This window comes from Poromitra crassiceps, assembly GCF_964638095.1.
Source record: "Poromitra crassiceps genome assembly, chromosome: 19".
NCBI lineage: Eukaryota > Metazoa > Chordata > Actinopteri > Beryciformes > Melamphaidae > Poromitra > Poromitra crassiceps.
Window position 1 is genome coordinate 12,917,287 of NC_139646.1, and position 20,405 is coordinate 12,937,691.

The 20,405-nt window shown below is 43.5% G+C and overlaps 1 protein-coding gene across 2 annotated transcripts in view; it reads left to right on the top strand.

The window, feature by feature from the left end:
- The window catches only part of htt (huntingtin), a gene marked incomplete at its 5' end in the record, with an annotated part of 64,304 nt that overhangs the window by 23,668 nt on the left and 20,231 nt on the right, over positions 1–20,405 (top strand). For both annotated transcript variants that reach the window (XM_083656247.1, XM_083656248.1), the window contains 24 exons: positions 698–761; positions 1,523–1,623; positions 3,045–3,191; positions 3,344–3,464; positions 4,410–4,555; positions 5,415–5,590; positions 6,234–6,457; positions 9,668–9,794; positions 9,888–10,012; positions 10,395–10,505; positions 10,628–10,705; positions 12,814–13,037; positions 13,158–13,236; positions 14,009–14,170; positions 14,416–14,471; positions 15,342–15,490; positions 16,001–16,137; positions 16,244–16,360; positions 16,568–16,690; positions 16,897–17,153; positions 17,496–17,638; positions 17,899–18,127; positions 19,365–19,506; positions 19,942–20,121. In XM_083656247.1, coding sequence (XP_083512373.1) covers positions 698–761; positions 1,523–1,623; positions 3,045–3,191; positions 3,344–3,464; positions 4,410–4,555; positions 5,415–5,590; positions 6,234–6,457; positions 9,668–9,794; positions 9,888–10,012; positions 10,395–10,505; positions 10,628–10,705; positions 12,814–13,037; positions 13,158–13,236; positions 14,009–14,170; positions 14,416–14,471; positions 15,342–15,490; positions 16,001–16,137; positions 16,244–16,360; positions 16,568–16,690; positions 16,897–17,153; positions 17,496–17,638; positions 17,899–18,127; positions 19,365–19,506; positions 19,942–20,121 — 3,418 coding nt within the window. The remainder of the gene's footprint in view (positions 1–697; positions 762–1,522; positions 1,624–3,044; positions 3,192–3,343; positions 3,465–4,409; positions 4,556–5,414; positions 5,591–6,233; positions 6,458–9,667; positions 9,795–9,887; positions 10,013–10,394; positions 10,506–10,627; positions 10,706–12,813; positions 13,038–13,157; positions 13,237–14,008; positions 14,171–14,415; positions 14,472–15,341; positions 15,491–16,000; positions 16,138–16,243; positions 16,361–16,567; positions 16,691–16,896; positions 17,154–17,495; positions 17,639–17,898; positions 18,128–19,364; positions 19,507–19,941; positions 20,122–20,405) is intronic.

A 20,405-nucleotide genomic window follows, 5' to 3' on the forward strand; every position in this document is an offset into this window, starting at 1 on the left:
CCCTATGACTCGAGTCCAATTGTCTGGCTAAAACCACCACCGCAAAGCGTCCTACCTGTTTAGTTGACCAGTCGGCAGGAAAGTATCGCGGGACTTCACGAGACTTGGTGACCGAGATCACGTTTGAGGTAATTTGGTCCCTGGGAGAGACCAGGAAATAGCCTGGGGGGAAATATCACTATGGTGGATGTTGACGGATCAGATTATGGCGATATGCGGCAAAAACGGGAATAAAAATAGCTATTTAGATGCAGGAAAGACAGGCTCACACTTGGCCCCAAATCAGCTCCATTTTACGACTGACTTGGACGCTATTGATCTCAAAACAACGCTAGGACGGCCAGAAACGCAGCGGAGATCGCTGGGTGAGTGGCCAAATCATAATTAATGCCAGGAGATGGGTCCAGGTAAAAAAAAAACGAAATTCTCCTTTAATTTAATTCCTGTTTTGACGTAGATGTATTTTTTTGTTTTTTATTCCAGAACAATGATGGCAAAAATACATTTTTTTGTAAACATTGTATTTCAAGTAGCAGTACACAAAAGTCTTGTTTACACTCTTACAGTCTTACTATGGACTAAAACCACTTTCCACCATTTTCACCACTGGGTCAATTGATTATTTTCCACTTCTTTCGGCCATGAATTGTGTGGGCATTCCTCTTGCAGTGAGGTTAATTCCTTTCCTGTCTCTCAGGTTAGTGAATTTCCTGGAGAGGAAAACGGAGAGTTTGCACAAAGGAGATCATCACTACACTGGGGTAAATTTGCCATGCCTCCTCTCTTATATTGTTATTGCTTTGGAAGTAGATATTCACTATAGAGAGCCAAAGTGAAAACGTCACTTGCTGCTTTCTCCCTGTACCAGCACTGCGAAAAATATGAATGGCGGTGAACGGAGAATAAGGTTACTTTTTTGATCCTATTTGAATTGTGCCACGCTAATTTTGTCAATTTAAAACGTAACTTTGCATGTCAAGAAAGTCGCAGTTTGTCGCCAAACTGTTGCACTAGAAGTTATCAATCAGAAAGACTACATACACTGTCACCTAAGTGACATCACTTTCTCTACCGGCAAAGCTGAAGACTGGCGACATGCCACAAGCTTCCACGAGCTATGTAGTTTTTATACGAAACTAACTCCTACGTTTCAGTTTGACGACAAACTGTGACTTTCTTGACATGCAAAGTTATGTTTTAAATTGACAAAATTAGCATTCGCACCCGTGGCACAATTCAAACGCGATCAAAAAAGTAACCTTATTCTCCGTCCACCGCCATTCATATTTTTCGCAGCGCTGGTACAGGGAGAAAGCAGGAAATTACGTTTCACTTTGGCTCTCTATTGCTTTATTTTAATACAGCAATTTACCTTTTCCTTTTTTTTACACACACACGCACACACACACACACACACACACACACACACACACACACACACACACTAGGTATATCCTTTCTAGTTGTTGGTCCCTGAGTTCCTGACTGTGGCCCCTAATTGTTTTGCATTGCCTCGATCCAGCGACTGCGTCTGCAAGACAGGGTCCTGAATAATGTTGTCATCCACCTATTGGGAGATGATGACCCCAGAGTGCGCCATGTGGCGGCATCTGCCATCAGCAGGTACACCTCCTCTCTTTCACTCTCGTCCTCTGTATACAAGGCTTTACTCTCCTCTTACAACTCCTCTTGCTCACTTTGGTCCTCCCAGTCTCTCTGGGTTCTTGTTACCTCTGGTTCACACTAGTCTGAGTTGCAGCAGAACTGTTGACACTAGGAGCATATTTCTACCTGTGGTCCAGCAGCCTTCCCTCCGTAAAAATATGCATTACATAGAGGTGAATTATCCATTGAAAATAGGTTGTACTACATTGTGCTCCAACAGCTGAGGCAACAGTATTCTAAGTAGGGCTGTCACGGTACGTGTATTCGTCCCGTGACTTCACGGTATGGGCGTCACGGTTCAGTGCGTGAAGCGAAGCAACGAAGACGTCAAATCCAGAAGGTGGTGGTAAAGCACCTAAACGCTGTTTGAACTCCATAAACGCCACAGAAGAAGACACACCAAAACAACATAGAAACCCGCGTTCATTGGATGGAACGTTTTGTGCAGAGGACATATTACCGGGGGTCGCTCCAGCGTGTTTACAAGCCGTAGCTTCCATGCTACTTCACAAAACCACAACAACATTGAAGCGTCCAGCTGCTCCCCCTTAACCATCATTAAAAAAGCGAGTGCAGAGCAGTATCCTAATGACTTTTATGACTCGGGCTATACTGTAAGCTGTTTTGCAAATTCTGTCAACATAAATCCAACGAGGTAAGCTTGCTAATGTAACGTTACGTAGCCGCAACGCGCAACTATAAAGGACTTTCCTCTAGTCCTTTATAGTTGTGCGTCGCAGCTAAACGTTACCTAACACTGGTAAACAAGCAACTTACATCGCGTGAGATGACGAGCAAGATGCAGTGAGGAAGAGGGGATGACTCCTTGTCATGTTCCAATAATCCATTATGATGACCGAACGTAATCCTTACGAACCGAACCGTGACTTTTTTGTACCGTGACACCCCTAATTCTAAGCCTTATTTTTGTTTTATTTGTAGAAACTATGCTGATGGTCGAATACTTCCCTGCATTTATTCCGCTTAGATTATTAACTTCCGTGTTCTTCACTTTATTCACGGACTCTCACTCGCATCAAAACAGCCACACATATTTGATTAATCTTCTTTGGACAAAGACATATAACCTATCTAACCTTTAGGCCACCGCTGCCTAAATATATATAGATAAGAAAATATGACCACCAGCAGTGCATTTCCACAGTGCATCTTTGTGAAATCCATGCAGAGAAAATACACTGACACTGTTGCTGGTGATCTGTCTGCTTGTGTTGCTCTCAACAATTTAAAATACTTCTGAGACTAGAAGAATCAATTAAAACAAAATATTTCTCTTGTTTTTGTTGTTGCTGTTTTTTTTTTACCCCTCTCTCTTTGTCTTCTCATTCCCTGCACCCTTACCCCCCGCCTCCCCCCAGGCTGGTTGCTAGATTGTATTATGACTGTGACCAGGGCTTGGTGGACCCAGTGGTGGCCATTGCCAGGGACCAGAGTTCGGTCTACCTGCAGCTGCTGATGCATGAGACACAGCCACCCTCCCAGTTCACAGTCAGCACCATCACACGGTACATATCAACATGCACACATTAATTTATTCCTACTCACAAATAGCTCACCTGTAAGATTTTATACATTTTTTAAAGGACAGGTAGAGTCCTGGAGTCTACAGTGCATAGTATTTGAGGAATTGAATTTGGCTTTTGTCTCCGTCTTCCAGGACGTACCGAGGCTACAACCTGTCCCACGCTGTGTCTGATGTCACACTGGAGAACAACCTGTCAAGAGTCGTCACCGCCGTCTCCCATGCCCTCACCTCCTCCACCTCCAGAGCCCTGACTGTGAGCTTTAACTGACATAGACTTGTACACTTACGGTCTGTCTCACTATTATGACTACCGTCCATCAATGACAAATTTGCTCCTATTAAGTCAAGTCAAGTCAAGTTTATTTGTATAGCACATTTCATACACAGAGGCAATTCAAAGTGCTTCACATAAAATGGTTGACAGGAAAAGAAAAGAAAAGAAGAGAGTAAAATGGACATTTAAAAGCATCACAACAAAACTTTAAAAAAAAGAGTATAAAAAGTGTATTACAGGAAAATAAACGAAAAGAAGAAATAAAATGGACATTTAAAAGCATCACAACAAAACTTAAAAAAAAAAAAAAGAGTATAAAAAAGTGCAATAGGCAGCAGGCGCAGCAGTTGCAGAAAGAGCTAAAACTTATAGAGGACTCATTGGGTTTGCATAGTAGCTGTCAGCAGTTAAAAGCGACGGTAAACATAAAAGTCTTTAGTCTATTTTTAAAAGTAAGTAAGGTTGGGGCAGATCTGAGGTCTTAAGGCAATTTGTTCCAGCTAGCAGAAGCATAGTGGGTAAATGCAGCCTTCCCGTGATTTGATTTGATACTAGGGACAGTTAATAAGCTGGACCCTGTTGACCTAAGAGTTCTAGACGGTTCGTAGCGTGGGAGCAATTCAGCTATGTATTTTGGGCCTAGGCCATTAAGTGATTTATAGACTAATAACAGTATTTTAAAATCTATTCTCTGACACACTGGCAACCAATGTAAGGACTTAAGTATTATTTAAGTAATAGTTATTAAGAGGTTAATTAATATATTTTGTCAAATGTATGTGGCTGCATAGGTCATTGGCACACATGCTTTGCCACATCCAGACCTCCTCTCTGTCTCTCAGTTTGTCTGCATCCCCCCCCCCCTCATCTGATTTGATAATTATAATAAACTTCCTGTTAAATTGAAATGCTATTTCTCTGCAGTTTGGCTGCTGTGAGGCTCTGTGCCTCCTGACTTCCACTTTCCCAGTATGCACCTGGAGTACAGGCTGGCACTGCGGCTATGTGAGCTCCAGTAGCAGCCATGTGTCCCGCTCCAGCCTCAACCGCAGCAGGGGCAGGGCCCTCAGGTACACACACACGCACGCACGCACACACACACACACACACACACACGCACGCACATGCACGCGCACACACACACACACACACAAGCGTGCGGGAAGCTGGGTGCAGTGGGTGCTGCAGCACCCCCTGGTGACAAGAGATGGAATTTTCGAAATTGTTGGATTTGACTCGAGTACTGTGTTCCTGTGCCATGAGTCTGTGCTGTGTAGTGGATATCTTCTCCATAGACGATCTTTTCTCAACGCAGTGGTCCTTGGCTAAAAGTAGGATCCACACAATGTGAAGCGTGCACTCCGGGAAATGCTGAAGTTTTGTTTACTTAGCCTCACGTTGAAACTAGTGTTTACATAGCTGTGTTTACTTTGTTCACGGAGTCAGAGACACGCTTTGTGAAGAGAAAGAGATACGAGATGACAAGACTGACAAAAAAAGAAAGAGAAGATGGGAGGAATAGCAGGTAGGCTATCACTGTCCCTGATTCCTGAGGGTAAATTGAGTAATGCTGCAGAGAAGAGGAGAAGATACTGAATAATGACATCACAACAGTATAATCCTAATGTTAATTTAATATTAAATATTCCTCTAAATAATGGCTAAAAGTCCAAAAAACGTAAAATTTTCTTTGGCGCAGCGCCGAGAATCCCTTCCTAACAGCACCCCCTACTTAAAAGTAGTTCCAGCGCGGCTGCACACACACACACACACACACACACACGTCCTCCAATGTGCATATTAAACACGTAGTCTTGGTTACACATTCCTTCACACGTTCTCACTAAACAAGACATTTCACTTTCTCTTCAGTTCAGTTCTTCATATATACAAAGCTGATTTCTCTGTCTCCCTTCCTCTGTCCTCCAGTGTGTCTCAGCCCAGCAGTGCTCCAGCAGCCTCCTCCTCTGCACTAGACACTGAGCGGAGGACTCTGACAGTGGGCATGGCCAACATGGTGCTGTCTTTGCTCTCCTCCGCTTGGTTCCCCCTGGACCTCTCTGCACACCAGGACACCCTGCTGCTGGCCGGCAACCTGCTTGCTGGTAGGGAACATTGACTTTTAAAATGCATCAAAAACCTGCTAATTAAAATATGCAGGCCTGTACATTTTTATAATAATTATTATGTTAATGAATTGTAACCCCGGGTTAAATCCCCCGAGTTATAATGGGCATACGCTAGGAATATTGACCTGGCACTTTATAGTTAGGTAACACTGTCAAACAGCTCCACACGTGGTGTGACAAACTAACTTGCTAGTACTGCTCGTCTTTTACTGCTTTTTTACCGCTCGTCCTGTATTTGAAATCTTAAAGGACATGTTGCCTGCAGCTGTTTTGTATAGCGGAAAGCCTGGAATATACACACACACACACACACACACACACACACACACACACACACACACACACACACACACACACACACACACACACAGAACAGAAATAATGTACATCTGGATCCTTCACTTCATGTAGCACCTTTGACATTTTTGTTCAAGCTTCTCTTCAGGCAATTCTATTAATTTCATTTGTCAGAAGTATATCTTTTAAGTATGCCCCTGGAAACAAAACATGACTGGCAGTTTCAAACTGTATGTGGAAATAAAATCGCAATTTTTCAGTCAACAGACTTTTATCATCGACTTGTTATTGTGTAACGAGTCCTGTAAAACCGTGTCCCCAGCTGTGGCTCCGAAATGCATGCGCAGCCCCTGGGCCGGAGAGGAGGAAAGCAACAGTGGCAATAGTAACCCTGGTGGAGCCCCCAGCAAGGTGGAGGAACCCTGGGCAGCCCTGTCAGAGCGCTCCTTGGTGGCCATGGTGGAGCAGCTCTTTTCCCACCTACTTAAGATCCTCAACATCTGTGCCCATGTGCTGGATGACACACCACCCGGACCAGCAGTTAAGGTAACAAACACACATTGTCATTGATGCAAAGCAACCTACACAATTGAGCAGGTTTGCAGACAGTTACCATGGTTCAATATACCTGTACACATTATACAATAAAGTGCCAGAGGCCACTTACTTGGACAGTTTGGTGGTCTCAGGCGCAACCAAGGCGACACCTGTACACATTACCATGCCTCTTAACACTTTCAGTGCCACGGCCCTTGGGCAAAAGGTTGCTTGCTGTGCCACATAGGCCGCAATGCATTTTAAAACAGTCATATAATTTTTTTAATAATTACTATGTAAACACTGAACACGCACAAATAACGATGAGACTCTCTTCTATCACCTGCAAAAAAAAGTTTATTGATCCCATTTTCCGTTCTTTAGTTATGAGCCGGAGAAGATAGCTTGATTGAAGCAAAAACATCCCTTTTTTTCTACGAGCTGAGATAATGAGCCTTTTGTGAAATTAAACATTTCAAGCACATCACTGACTCTGAAGCTAATTTTCTGATGTCTGGGTCTGTCTGGGTGAAGTGTATGCTGCTCTGCTGCTCTCCGTGCTCCCCCCCCCCCCCCCCTCAACTGCACACGCCTCCTGGGTGTGTCTTATGTGTCTGGTGGCTCTCAGTCTCTGCTGAGTTTGCTGCGCACACACAGTGAATGGTGCGCGACATTCAGCTTTTTGGTTCCGCGTGTGTTTGTCACGGGCTTGCATGCTTCCAGTTCGGAATAATAAGGCTGATTATGTGAATGTGCTGTTGCAGCGTACATGGAGGTGCTCAGTTGTGACAGCGGATGCTGCTGCTGGGGGCACAGCTGGCGTTGTGCTCGTTTATGGAGGCACGTCGATGCATACGGACGGATGCGATGCGATTTCCTCATTTTCCCCAGTGACTATTTCTGTGTGTTTGGCTCCTTTTTCTCTGATCAGGAGAGTGCTGTCGCCACCTAATGGGTTTGTAAAATAGGTTATCGACCTCCAATAGCTACAATATTGTTAGAGGCGACGTAAGAAGCTTAGATCGACACCCCCCCGTCAAAAAAACAATTTGGATTTACTGACGCCATTTGGCGTCGCTGGCACTCTACGGTAAATTTCTAATGACGCCATATGGCGTCGCTGGCACTGAATGTGTTAATGGCCACTAGGGGTCCGATAGGCTAATTGTGAGTGAGTTACTTTACAGGTCCATGAGTTGCTTCACATCAAATCACTCAAGGACCATTGATGAACTTATGTTTGCCCATTTTTTTTGCTCTATAAGGAAAAAATAATCTTGCACAGTGTCCAAAATTAAGTTTTTTATATATATATATATATATATATATATATGTATGTATGTATTTATACTGTATATGTATGTATTTATACCGTGTATGTATGTATTTATACCATATATGTATATATAATTATTCTTTTATTTAATTTTAGATTATTTTTTGTGGGCATTTTCGCCTTTATTGAATAGTGTGGTAGGGAGACAGGTGTGGTAGGCAGACAGGAAAGGTGGGGAGACATAATCTAGGACAAAATCGATAGCTACAGTACAGTACAGTACATGCTGTCTGTGTTTCAATAACGAAAGTGTCCTTACCGAGACATGCATGCCTGTTGAATGCCGAACAATTACATTTTACTGGAATAACGTTTGACTATAGAGGCTTTAAAGAATGGACTACAGAGAAATAAATGGATTTAAAACATTTATTTAGGAATCTATTATTTTGTGACATCCTTTTTTTAATAGTGGCCGGTAGATATTGCCGGAATTCTGGAACGTTACCGGCCACATTGGCCGTCTGAAAAAATGTAAATCCCTGGCTCCAAACTGTTTCCCAAGCTTTAGGTTCCTGAGGACCAACTCACTTAACACATTCACTGCCAGCCGTTTTTCAATACTGTAGTTAGCTTCTGCCAAGGTTTTTTTTTTGAGGATTCTGGCTCATCTTTCAAGAGCCGAGGATTCGTTTCTGTTAGGATTTTGTGAACACACAATATCTCAAAAGAACTAATAGAATGTGTGCTTTCTCTGTCTAAAAGAGTTAGTTTGTAGAGTTAGTAGTTATGTAAGCATTAGCAGTTGAATACAGCATGGTTTCAGCGTCTGAAAATTTATTCTGAGATAAACGGCTTTTTGTGAAATTCGATAGAACAGTCACTTTAACCATTCATTTTTGGCATCAGTAAGACGTCAGACATCTAAACAATAGTTTTGAACAGTCATTTCCTCCATAACAGCAGGAAACACCCCTCTCCTTCAAACTCCTCCCTCCGTGTGTGTTCTTCTTGGCTGCAGCGGGCGTGTCACAAGCTCGTTTCTGTTGCTGCTGTAACCTCGCGTCACCAGGCTCACTGCTTTGCTGCTACTGTGCCTGTCTGCTGGCGGCCGCTGGGCAAGTCTGGATGGGCTCGCTCGTTTCTTGGAGTTTCGGTTGAGAGCTTTGATGAAGCTTTTGCGATTCTGGTCATATTTATGCTGCGTGTTTCAAAGTGTGTTCCACCCGTAATCTATTATGCAAATTTGCAATCCCGCACCGCCAGCAATCAGCGCGAAAACGAAAGCGTTTTCGCCAATCCATTTTCATGAGAATGGCTTCCTCACACTGCTTTTTGCTTGCCTTCCTCTAGTCAGGAGAGCACTGTCGCCACTTAGTGGGTCGGTGGAATGGGTTGTACACGTTTGGTGGCTCCAATATTTATATAAGAGATGTAAAAGGGTTAGATGCACATCCCACGGTCAAAAAAAAAAAAATTTTTTTTTTGACGTATTAACACGTCATTGGCAGTCAACCGTTGGATTTTTTTTGACGTATTAACACGTCATTGGCAGTGAACGTGTTAAAAAATTCTCGCCCATCTGGAACCCGTTCCTGGCCTACCTTGATGAGGTTAGGGGTGACAGGTGACTTGCCTGGCTGATTGCTCGTGGACCTCTTGCGTGGGATCCCTTGGACAATATCTCTTATAAGCACAGCAGCGGCTTGTAGCACCATGCTGAACATTGAATGTTGATAATGTTTTTTTTTTTTTTTTCTGTGTCTGAGCCTGTTCCTGTGTTTTGTTTGTGTGCTGTTCAGAAAAATTTAAAATAAAATATTGAAAAAACAAAAAATTTAAATAAAATGTTGAAAAAAGAAGAAGAAGAAACAGTCTACAGTATATGCACAGGACAGCCATAGCATTAAGTATTGGGTTTGTACTCTGTTCCTCTGCTGTAGGCCACCCTGCCCTCCCTGGCCAACACCCCCTCCCTTAGCCCCATCCGCAGGAAAGGCAAGGAGAAGGAGGCTGCAGAGGCCAGCACCGCTCCTATGAGCCCAAAGAAAAGCAACGAGGTCATCACAGGTACATGCTCACCTCACCATGCACTCACTCGCACGGCTACAAATGCTCTCTGTGAATGTTTAATAAATGCCAGCATGTGCTGTTTGTGAGCAGGCAGGCCAGCGGACAGTACTGGGTCCACAGTGGTCAACAAGTCCACCCACATCGGCAGCTTCTACCACCTGCCGCCCTACCTCAAGCTCTATGATGTTCTGAAAGCTACACACGCCAACTACAAGGTACCCCCCCCCCCCCCCCCTCCGGCTGGGCTGGGGCAGTACGAGTAATACCTTGATACATAGACACACATGTGGGCAGGGGCAGTACGAGTAATACCTTGATACATAGACACACATGTGGGCAGGGGCAGTACAAGCAATACATTGCTATCAGCTTTCTACTTTACAAAATTGGATTGGATTATTGGGCTACAGTAGGCTGATTACTGGTAGAGCATTTCACCGATGTTGACTCAACTGATTATACTTTATGGAGCTAGCAGTGCTAGCCTGCACTTGATTACACATGCTGCTTTGTTCACGTTTGTTTTAGTTCCATTTATAGCCAATATTATTCGTACCTTTTAGTAGTTGTTATTGATATCATATGCATGTCCCCTAGGTGACCCTGGACCTCCACAGTAGCCAGGAGAAGTTTGGAGGTTTCCTGCGTGCCACTCTAGACGTTCTGTCTCAGCTGCTGGAGCTGGCTACGCTACATGACATCGGCAAGGTAATTCTGATGGCCAAACCCGATCAGTAGATGGAGAAATAGCGGAAGGAGGAGTGTTTGGATGCATTCTCTATTCCATTGACTGGAATCAGATAAACAACATGCTTTATTTTCCATGTCAGTGTGTGGAGGAGATCTTGGGCTACCTCAAGTCCTGTTTCTCCAGAGAACCAATGATGGCCACTGTGTGTGTACAACAGGTCAGTAACTTGCTTGTTTACATCTCTTTTTCCCCCCAATATTTTATTTTATGGTTTTTCAGAGCATGAAAAACGATAACAAAAACACTCGGACAGGAAAAGGGGAAAAGAAAAAGACAAAAAACAAACAAACATACATTTCCAACTTTGCAAAGTGGTGGTACCAGTCACGTAAAATGCCTATGTGCTTACAAAAGATACTGTGCATAGGATCACTTGTCATTTTTAACCTCATCAAAATAGGCCAGGAACGGGTCCCAGATAACTAAAAACTCCCTTTGGAACGTGAGTCTCCATACGCACAACCGGACCATGTCCGTCAGCCACAGCTGAAAAGAAGGTGGAGAGAAGGACTTTCATTCCTTAAGAATTAGTTTCTTGGCAACAGTCATCCCCTGTGTCAAAGATTGCTGCACAGCCATTGGGAGGAGCAAAGAGGACTCCGAGCAGCCAAAGATGGCGAGTTCCGCCTCCGGGTGAAAGGTTATTTTGTAGGCCTTAGAGCACCAGTCAAATATTTTTGGCCCAGAATCCGGTGTACCCTCCGACACCCGACACCTATCACATAGTGGCGAGACAGAAGGATATATCTTGTATAACCTCTGCTTGGAATAGTGAAGACGATGAACAACTTTAAATTGGATCAGCTGGTGTCTGCTATTAACCGAGCATCCTCTCAGTAGGGGCCTTAATGCAATCGTCGAACAAACACACAAACCTAGAAATAAGATGGCTTGTTTACATCTTAAAGGGTCATCTACTACCTAGGTATGTTTGTCACATATTTATTGTGTGTGGGACGGTCTATGGTTCCAGCACTGAGCAGTGTGCTGCAGCTGATGTGTCTCCACACAGAGTGAAGCTGGTGCCTGCCGACAGGGCCTGTAAAGGCATCGGACTCCCTGTGCGATGGTTCCATACATACTGTATATATATATATATATATATATATACACACTGTATATATATATATATATATATATACTGTGTATATATTTTATTTAAAAAAAATGTATAGAACAATATATGAACAAGACAAACAGGCTCAGACACAGGAAAATAAAGGGGAAAAAACAGACATACATCATTGACATTCAACAATACAACATAGTGCTATCAGCCGCATAAGGTGCTTATGTGTTTATAAGAGATATTGTGTACCTGGGATCCCGCCTAATGGGTCCATGGGATACCAACCGGGCGAGCCATCCATCATCCCCAACCCCAGTCACTTATCATTCTTAACCTCATCAAAGTAGGTCAAAAACGGGTCCCACATAATTTGAGAACCTTTTAAGCGCGTTGGTTCTCAGGCACCTGAGTCTCTCCATCTGTAGAACAGAGATCATGTCCATCAGCCACACCCGAAAATACTTCCACTCCTTCAGAATAAGTCTTTTGGCGACAGTTGTCCCCAGTGTCAGAGATTGTTGCACAGCCGTAGGGAAGTCCAGAGAGGACTCAGAGCAGCCGAAGATGGCGAGTCTGTATATATACTGTTTAACACACACACACACACACACACACACACACACACACACACACACACACACACACACACACACACACACACACACACACACAGGGGAGTAAACCAATCCAGATTTACTAGAACTAGATTTCGCTGTGCCAAAAAAGTTATTTGCCCTATAATTATTACTCCTAAATAACTCCTAATCACAAAATAGCTGTTCATACACGTACTGAATTCAGAGAATTACAAATGTGATTTTCTGACCTCCGAAGCTCTGGACTATCAGTCTGACATATCCACACAGAACTTCACAGATGGAAAATAGGAATATCTTGTCTAAAGAAAATACATCATTGGAGCTTAAGTATGATTTGAGGTGTTAATGCAAGGAAAACGGACAAGATGTACTCACTTTTTAGTCATTGATTATTTTCTGATTTAGACCTTATTCTACAATAAACTGGAGAATCTGAGTGGTAGAATTATCCAGGTCAGGGAAACATGCTTTCATTGTTGACGTTATTTTTTCGAGTTGGAGACAGCATCAGTCAATGTATATTTTAGATCATGCCTATGTTCTCACAGTAACAGTTCTTTGCCCTGCTGTAGTGGTTGATGACTTGTTCTCTTTTAGTTGTTGAAGACCCTGTTTGGCACCAACCTGGCCTCCCAGTACGAGGGGGCTCTGAGTGGACCAAGCCGTTCCCAGGGCAAGGGTCTCCGTCTGGGCTCATCCAGCCTGCGACCAGGTCTCTACCACTACTGCTTCATGGCCCCGTACACACACTTCACCCAGGCCCTGGCCGACGCCAGTCTCCGCAACATGGTGCAGGCTGAGCAGGAGCAGGACACCTCTGGGTGGGTTGTAGCACCATACAGGATGATACAGCATGCGCTGATACTGTATGCATGGTTCAAAAACATACAGAAACAAACACAAAAAGCATTACAGAAACTGCCTTCATTCTCCACTTTCAGATGGTTTGATGTCATGCAAAAAGTGTCCAACCAGCTGAGGTCCAGCATCACAAATGTGACACGCCAACGAGGAGACAAGGTAGATTTTAGTGTTGTCGCGATACCAAAATTGTGAGTTTGATACCGATACCTGCCTAAGTATCTCGATACTGAAACGATACCATGGCAAAAACCTAAAATATCAGGAAAAATGTGCTCAGTACTCTACTGAGCACATTTTCTCCTTTTTTATTTATTTAGCAGAACTCTGCCAAGGTGTATTGAGTCATTTCATTTTGTGTTCAGTCTACTTTAGTACACTGCACATCAACTGTATGTGGGCTTAATAATCCTGGGCTTCTAAATGTGTTTTACCTCAGATTTTAGCACAAGGAAGGGATAGTAACATCTTGTCCTGTGTATTAATGAATGTCATTATGTTTATTATTTGCATGCACAATAAATAGGCTATTGAAATATATGCTATATGCTATATTGGATTATTGTAAATATTAGTATGGGGGACATCGGATATATGGCCTTGATTAATTATTTAGTACATATTTGAGTCAGGGCCATGGTGTTATTGGGGTTTTTGCATGGTATGCAGTGGTCTGATGTTCCCTATACTGTAGCTAGGCTACTTGAGTTTATGATCTCTTTGGTAGTTACCGTCATGACTGTTGACTGTGTTGTTGACTGTGTTGACAGTTGTTCCCATGAACAGCTGACAAATATGTAAATCATAGTCATAGATCGGTTTCTGTCTGGTTTATCATAAAATGTCATTGTACCATATCTTTGCTTATTTGCTTGACACAATGTCTACACTATTCTGCACGCTGTGGATTCATTGTAGTTTCTTTTCCCAGAATGCCATCCACAACCACATCCGTCTCTTTGAGCCGCTGGTCATCAAAGCTCTGAAGCAGTACACCACCAGTACCTCTGTGGCCCTGCAGAGACAAGTGCTGGATCTGCTAGCTCAGCTTGTACAGCTCCGAGTCAACTACTGCCTACTGGACTCGGACCAGGTTAAACAGACACACAGACTGAAACACATGAGCGCACCGAGGCACGCGCGCGCGCACACACACACACACACACACACACACACACACACACACACACACACACCACACCACACCACACCACACACACACACACACAACACAACACACACACACCACACCACACCACACCACACACACACCACACACACGCACACACACACTTCTGGGATTTTGCTCACTTGCTGAGACATTTTTCTTTGTTTCAGGTGTTCATAGGCTTTGTCCTAAAGCAGTTTGAGTACATCGAAGTGGGTCAGTTCAGGTAAGTGCTCTTTTCTATTAAGCCAATAGAAGGCCATTGGATATTGGCTAATTTAGAAACCAATAGAATAGGACTTTGTGTATGTGTTAGATTGACATAAGTGGTTGAAGCTCCCACTTATTTAAAGGGATATGCCAACTTTTTGGGAGTTTCGCTCATTTGCCATATCGCCCATACATAACTAAGATACGCAACACCTTTACCGTCACACTCTGTGCAGTATACAGTGAGCTACATTCGTCCAGTGAGTTATATTGCCAATGAGTTGGTGGAAACAATACAGCCATTCAAAGTCACCAAAAACACACATTTCTGCCAGCACCAAAAAGCTCTATGTACATGTTGTGACTTGAGTACTCACCATGAGATGAAATATTAATCCAATATGCAGAGAGAAACACTTTTTTTAATGTAAATAGATAGCTGGAACTGTACACAGCACACGCGCTGTGTATAGGCAAACAAGGCAGTAACTTGCGTTCTCGTGTGTGGATTACTATGAAAATGACGTTTCACGTAACTATGGAGTATTATTTCATTGCGTGGGGAGTACCCGAGTCACAACATGTACTACATAGAGCTTTTTGGCGTTGTTAGAAATGTGTCTTTTTGGTGACTTTGAACGGCTGTACTGTTTCCTCCAATTCATTGGCAGTATAACTAACTGGATAAATGTAGCTCACTGTATACTGCACAGAGTGTGCCGGTAAAGGCGTTGTGTATCTTGTTTATGGATGGGCGATCTGGCAAATGAGCGAAACTCCCAAAAAGTTGGCATATCCCTTTAATTGTATAATAGCTAAATATATTGCACATCATTCTACATGTGAACTAAGGGATGGATGAATGCCCGCTGCCTTTTTTCCACAGAGATTCAGAGGCCATTGTTCCCAATATCTTTTTCTTCCTGGTTCTGCTGTCTTATGAGCGCTACCATTCCAAGCAGATAATCAGCATCCCCAAGATCATCCAGCTGTGTGACGGCATCATGGCCAGTGGCAGGAAGGCTGTCACACATGGTGAGAGGGACCTTTATGGGGACATTTCTAGGGCTGTACTCCACATTCGAATAGTCATACATAAATGATAACCGGTTTAATGATAAACCGTGATAAAATGATCTTACAGTAACTGTACCCTTTAAAAATTGTATTATCATTAAAACCGTATTACCGTGATTGCCGTGTTGCTGTGATTACAGCGCTTTGAAAAACACACTAAAATACTGTCCACCAGCAATTTAGCAACAGTCTCCCAGACAGTGGGTGAATCCGTACTTTTGGGGTCTGAGGTATCAATATAAAACTTGGCGAAATGATTTCAGTAACATATCAGTACTTACTGTATGTACGGCAGACATTTGAATATTCGTGGAAAACTAAAGTCAATAGAATATTCAGATTTGAAGAAAAAAAAGATATTCGGTAGAGCCCCAGACATACAGGTATCCTCACATAGACAAAAGTACAAGAACAGATGTGGATGTTGAATCAAAATAACCAAATTCTCCTCCCCTGCTTCCTCCATAGCCATCCCAGCCTTGCAGCCAATTGTCCATGACCTGTTTGTGTTAAGGGGCTCCAACAAAGCAGATGCAGGCAAGGAGTTGGACACACAGAAAGAAGTGGTGGTCTCCATGCTGCTGAGACTCATACAGTACCACCAGGTATGTTCACACATGGATGCAAACAGTGTTCACACATTGATAGGCATTTTAGCGAATGGAGACCTTCTCTCTAGGTAACGTGTGCTTTTTTTTACATGTGTCGTAGGTGCTGGAGATGTTCATCCTTGTACTGCAGCAGTGTCACAAGGAGAATGAGGACAAGTGGAAGAGATTGTCCAGACAGATTGCTGACGTCATTCTGCCCATGATTGCCAAGCAGCAGGTGTGTGTGTGTGTATGTATGTGGTGTGTGTGAGAGAGATTAATTACATGTGTCACCTTGGAAATTCAGCACACACTGACAACTGTTGTCCATAGAAAGGGCACATTTTATTAACTGGAATTATGAATTGAAAAGGAATAGAATTTGATTAGCATAGGTTGGCATGTAAATACACTGCCCTCAACCAACAATTGTGTGTCGACACAGATGCACCTGGACTCCCCTGAGGCGTTGGGAGTGTTGAACACTCTGTTTGAGACCGTGGCACCCTCCTCCCTTAGGCCTGTCGACATGCTCCTCAAGAGTATGTTCACCACCCCAGCCACCATGGTGAGACCTACATGCCTGATATAGGCTAAACACACCCATTTTCTCAGCCTGTTTATCTACTTTTCACACCCCACTATCGGTGGGGTGTGAATTGAAATCCTATCGTAATAAATGACATAGAATTAACTAGAGCTAGATGCAAAAGATAATTTCTTGTGGTTTGAGTCTGCTGTATGATGATTGCAACCAAACCTTGGCTCCCCCAGGTGTCTGTAGCTACAGTCCAACTGTGGGTGTCTGGTATCCTGGCAGTGCTCAGGGTGCTGGTCTCCCAGTCCACCGAGGACATCGTCCTGTCACGAGTCCACGAGCTCTCCCTCTCCCCCCACCTCCTCTCCTGCCCCGCTATCCGCCGCCTCCGTCAGCACAGCCCCTCTCCACTTGACCCGCCCACCGCCACCCTTGGTGAGCAGGACGCTGATGGGGAGGCACAAAAAGCTGTGCCTGAGGAGACCTTTGCCAGGTTAGTGAGTGGAGGAGGTTGGTGTGGATATACTATCCAGTGCATCTTGATGCCTTTATTTTTTAGGATGCATCATGCTCCTAAATAAATACGAATTGAAGGCCCTTCCTCCTTTTTTACAACCTTTCCTTGCCTCCATGTCTCTCCCCTCCCATTATTTTCTCTTGTGTCATTGTCATCAACTTTCATCGCATTCCCACCCACACTGAATCCTATGAGATTCTGTTACTTTTGTCTATCTGCTCTCAACCCCTCATTTCCCCCCATCACTTATTTTTCTCCCTCTCCCTTTCTCTATCCATCTTCTTCTCCTCCCTTCGTTCCCTCTCTCTCTGCCTCCAGGTTCCTGCTCCAGTTAGTAGGGGTGTTGCTGGATGACATCTCCTCCAGAGAGGTGAAGGTGGACATCACAGAGCAGCAGCACACCTTCTACTGCCAGCAGCTGGGCACACTGCTCATGTGTCTCATACACATCTTCAAAAGTGGTGAGCAGCACATATGAATGCTTCCACACAGACGAGCTGAATGAAAGTGAAAGTTCATTGTAGTTACTTTATATGTAGTTTGGGATGAAAAACACTACCTTAAGGTCATCACATCTGACAATTTTACAGACTGGTTTACTCCTACGTAACCGCTTGAGAGCCAAGGTCTAAAATGATCTATCCTTTACAAAGTGCCATCATTCGTATACATTTTTGTACTCAAACTCAAGCAAATTCCCCTCCTCTCTTTTTCTCTCCAGGAATGTTCCGTAGGATCACAGCTGCAGCCAGCCGCCTCCTGAAGGGTGAGAGTGCTGGTGGGCAGGCTAGCCCCGAGGCCGGCTCCTTCTACCCACTGGAGGGGCTGAACGGCATGGTGCAGTGTATGACCACCACCCACCCCTCCTTGGTGCTACTCTGGTGCCAGGTCCTCCTCATTATCAATTACACCAACTACTCTTGGTGGGCTGAGGTGCACCAGACACCCAGGTGAGGATAGCGACAACAAGCATGCGAGCACATTCACTCACACATGCTCGTTGGTCCTTTTCACTTCCCTTTGTCCTAATACCTAAATTCAGTATATGTAATTTTCTCTTATTCTTACTCCTATATTAATACTGTACTATATTAATACTGTACTATATTGATACTATATTAATACTGTACTATATTAATACTATATTAATACTGTACTATATTAATACTGTACTATATTAATACTATATTAATACTGTACTATATTAATACTATATTAATACTGTAGCACAGTGGTGTCTAATCATCTGCCACTGATGACCTTTAGCCCTTGGCACACCAATCAAACTCTCCAATGGTAGGTGTTGGCAGTTGTCTTAGAATGTATTTGGAAACTAACTGCCCATGGTACACAAACGAATCCAAACAAAACAGTTGACCAAACTTAAAGCTGCAGCCGTTTTAAACAACAACAGCAATGGAACCATATTTTAACCATAGCAACATAGTAGAGAGTAGAACCCAAATGACCATTGTTTGTGTGCTGTGATTGGCAGTGTTGTGCAAGTTCACACTTCACAAGAGCTAGCTCAAAGTTCAGCTCACACAGATTAAAATGAACTAGTTCACGTTCATAGTTGACAACTTTTTCAATTGAAGTTCACAGTCCCAAAAAATTAGCAGTTCAGTTCATCAGCATTTATTTGCAAAAATAATCACCCGTTCGCCAAAATATGAGCTTGTTCAATGAATGGCGCTCTTTTAGCATGTTGCACAACACTGGTGATTGGCTAGTTATGTTCTAGCTAACCCTGATTGGTTGTTTTTTGTCAGACCAGCCTGAAAGCATGGCACACTGAGCAAACTTCATCAAACATGGACAAACGAGGACAGACAGTCATTGAACACCAAACAAACATCTGTGTATGTCTGTGTTTGTTGGAGAATGTTTGATTGGTGTGCCATGGGCTTAAGATAATGTGTGTTCTCCTTTTAAACAATCACTATTGCACCCGCCGATTCCACTATTTAGTTGCTCTCGGCCTGATTGAAGGTGTGCTAATTAATTAAAATCACCTGGTATAGTGATTTGGTGGAAGGAAAACCTGCATACACTGCATCAACTGGAGCCACCCATGCTATAAAAAGAAATTAATTTTGATACTAAGGCATTTGGGTGACGATCTTTCTCTCCAGCTGTCAGCCCTCTGCCCATCCAGTTTGTGTCATCTCTCTTTCCTCCTATCAGGGGACACAGTCTCTCGTGCACCAAGCTCCTGAGCCCCCACTCCTCGGGTGAAGGCGAGGAGGACAAACCAGAGTCTCGATTAACTATGGTCAATCGAGAGATCGTACGCAGGGGAGCCCTCATCCTCTTCTGCGACTACGTGGTGAGACCCTAAGAATGTGCTTTATTATAGAAAACAACGGCCAACGTTACTGCTGGACTGAATCATAAATACATTATGATACATTTTGTTTCAACATTTTTGTGTGTGTGACCAAACCACGTTAGAATTAGTGCTTCCACTGTCGGGGAACAGTAGTAATATACCACCCCGTTGAGCCACGATGTTGTCTTTTAACTGCAAGGCAGGGTGGCCAAATGAAAAGAAAACTTTCTCTTGATGATCAATCCCAAAATACAAAGAACGTAATATTTGCTTCTGAGAAAGGACTTTGTCAATTCATTCTCCTTTTTGAAAACAATAATCAACTCTCATTTCAATGACACAGTAATCCCCCCCTTTTTGCTCTTTATATGGATAAACGAACGTGATTTGCAGCTAAAATCTACCGCCTATACAATTATTTTGTTCCTGTAGTGTCAGAACCTCCACGACTCAGAGCATCTGACCTGGCTCATTGTCAACCACGTGCGGGACCTCATCAGCCTTTCCTATGAGCCTCCAGTGCAGGACTTCATCAGCGCCGTGCACCGCAACTCAGCTGCCAGCGGCCTCTTCATCCAGGCCATCCAGTCCCGCTGTGACAACCTCACTACTGTGAGAATACACCACTTCCTCTTTCTCTCCATCTTCCTTTCTTTCCCATTTGAATTCATATTGTCTGCTCCCCCTCACCACTATAGATAGATAGATATTGTCTGCTCCACCTCACCACTATAGATAGATAGATAGATATTGTCTGCTCCACCTCACCACTATAGATAGATAGATAGATATTGTCTGCTCCCCCTCACCACTATAGATAGATAGATATTGTCTGCTCCCCCTCACCACTATAGATAGATAGATAGATATTGTCTGCTCCACCTCACCACTCGGAG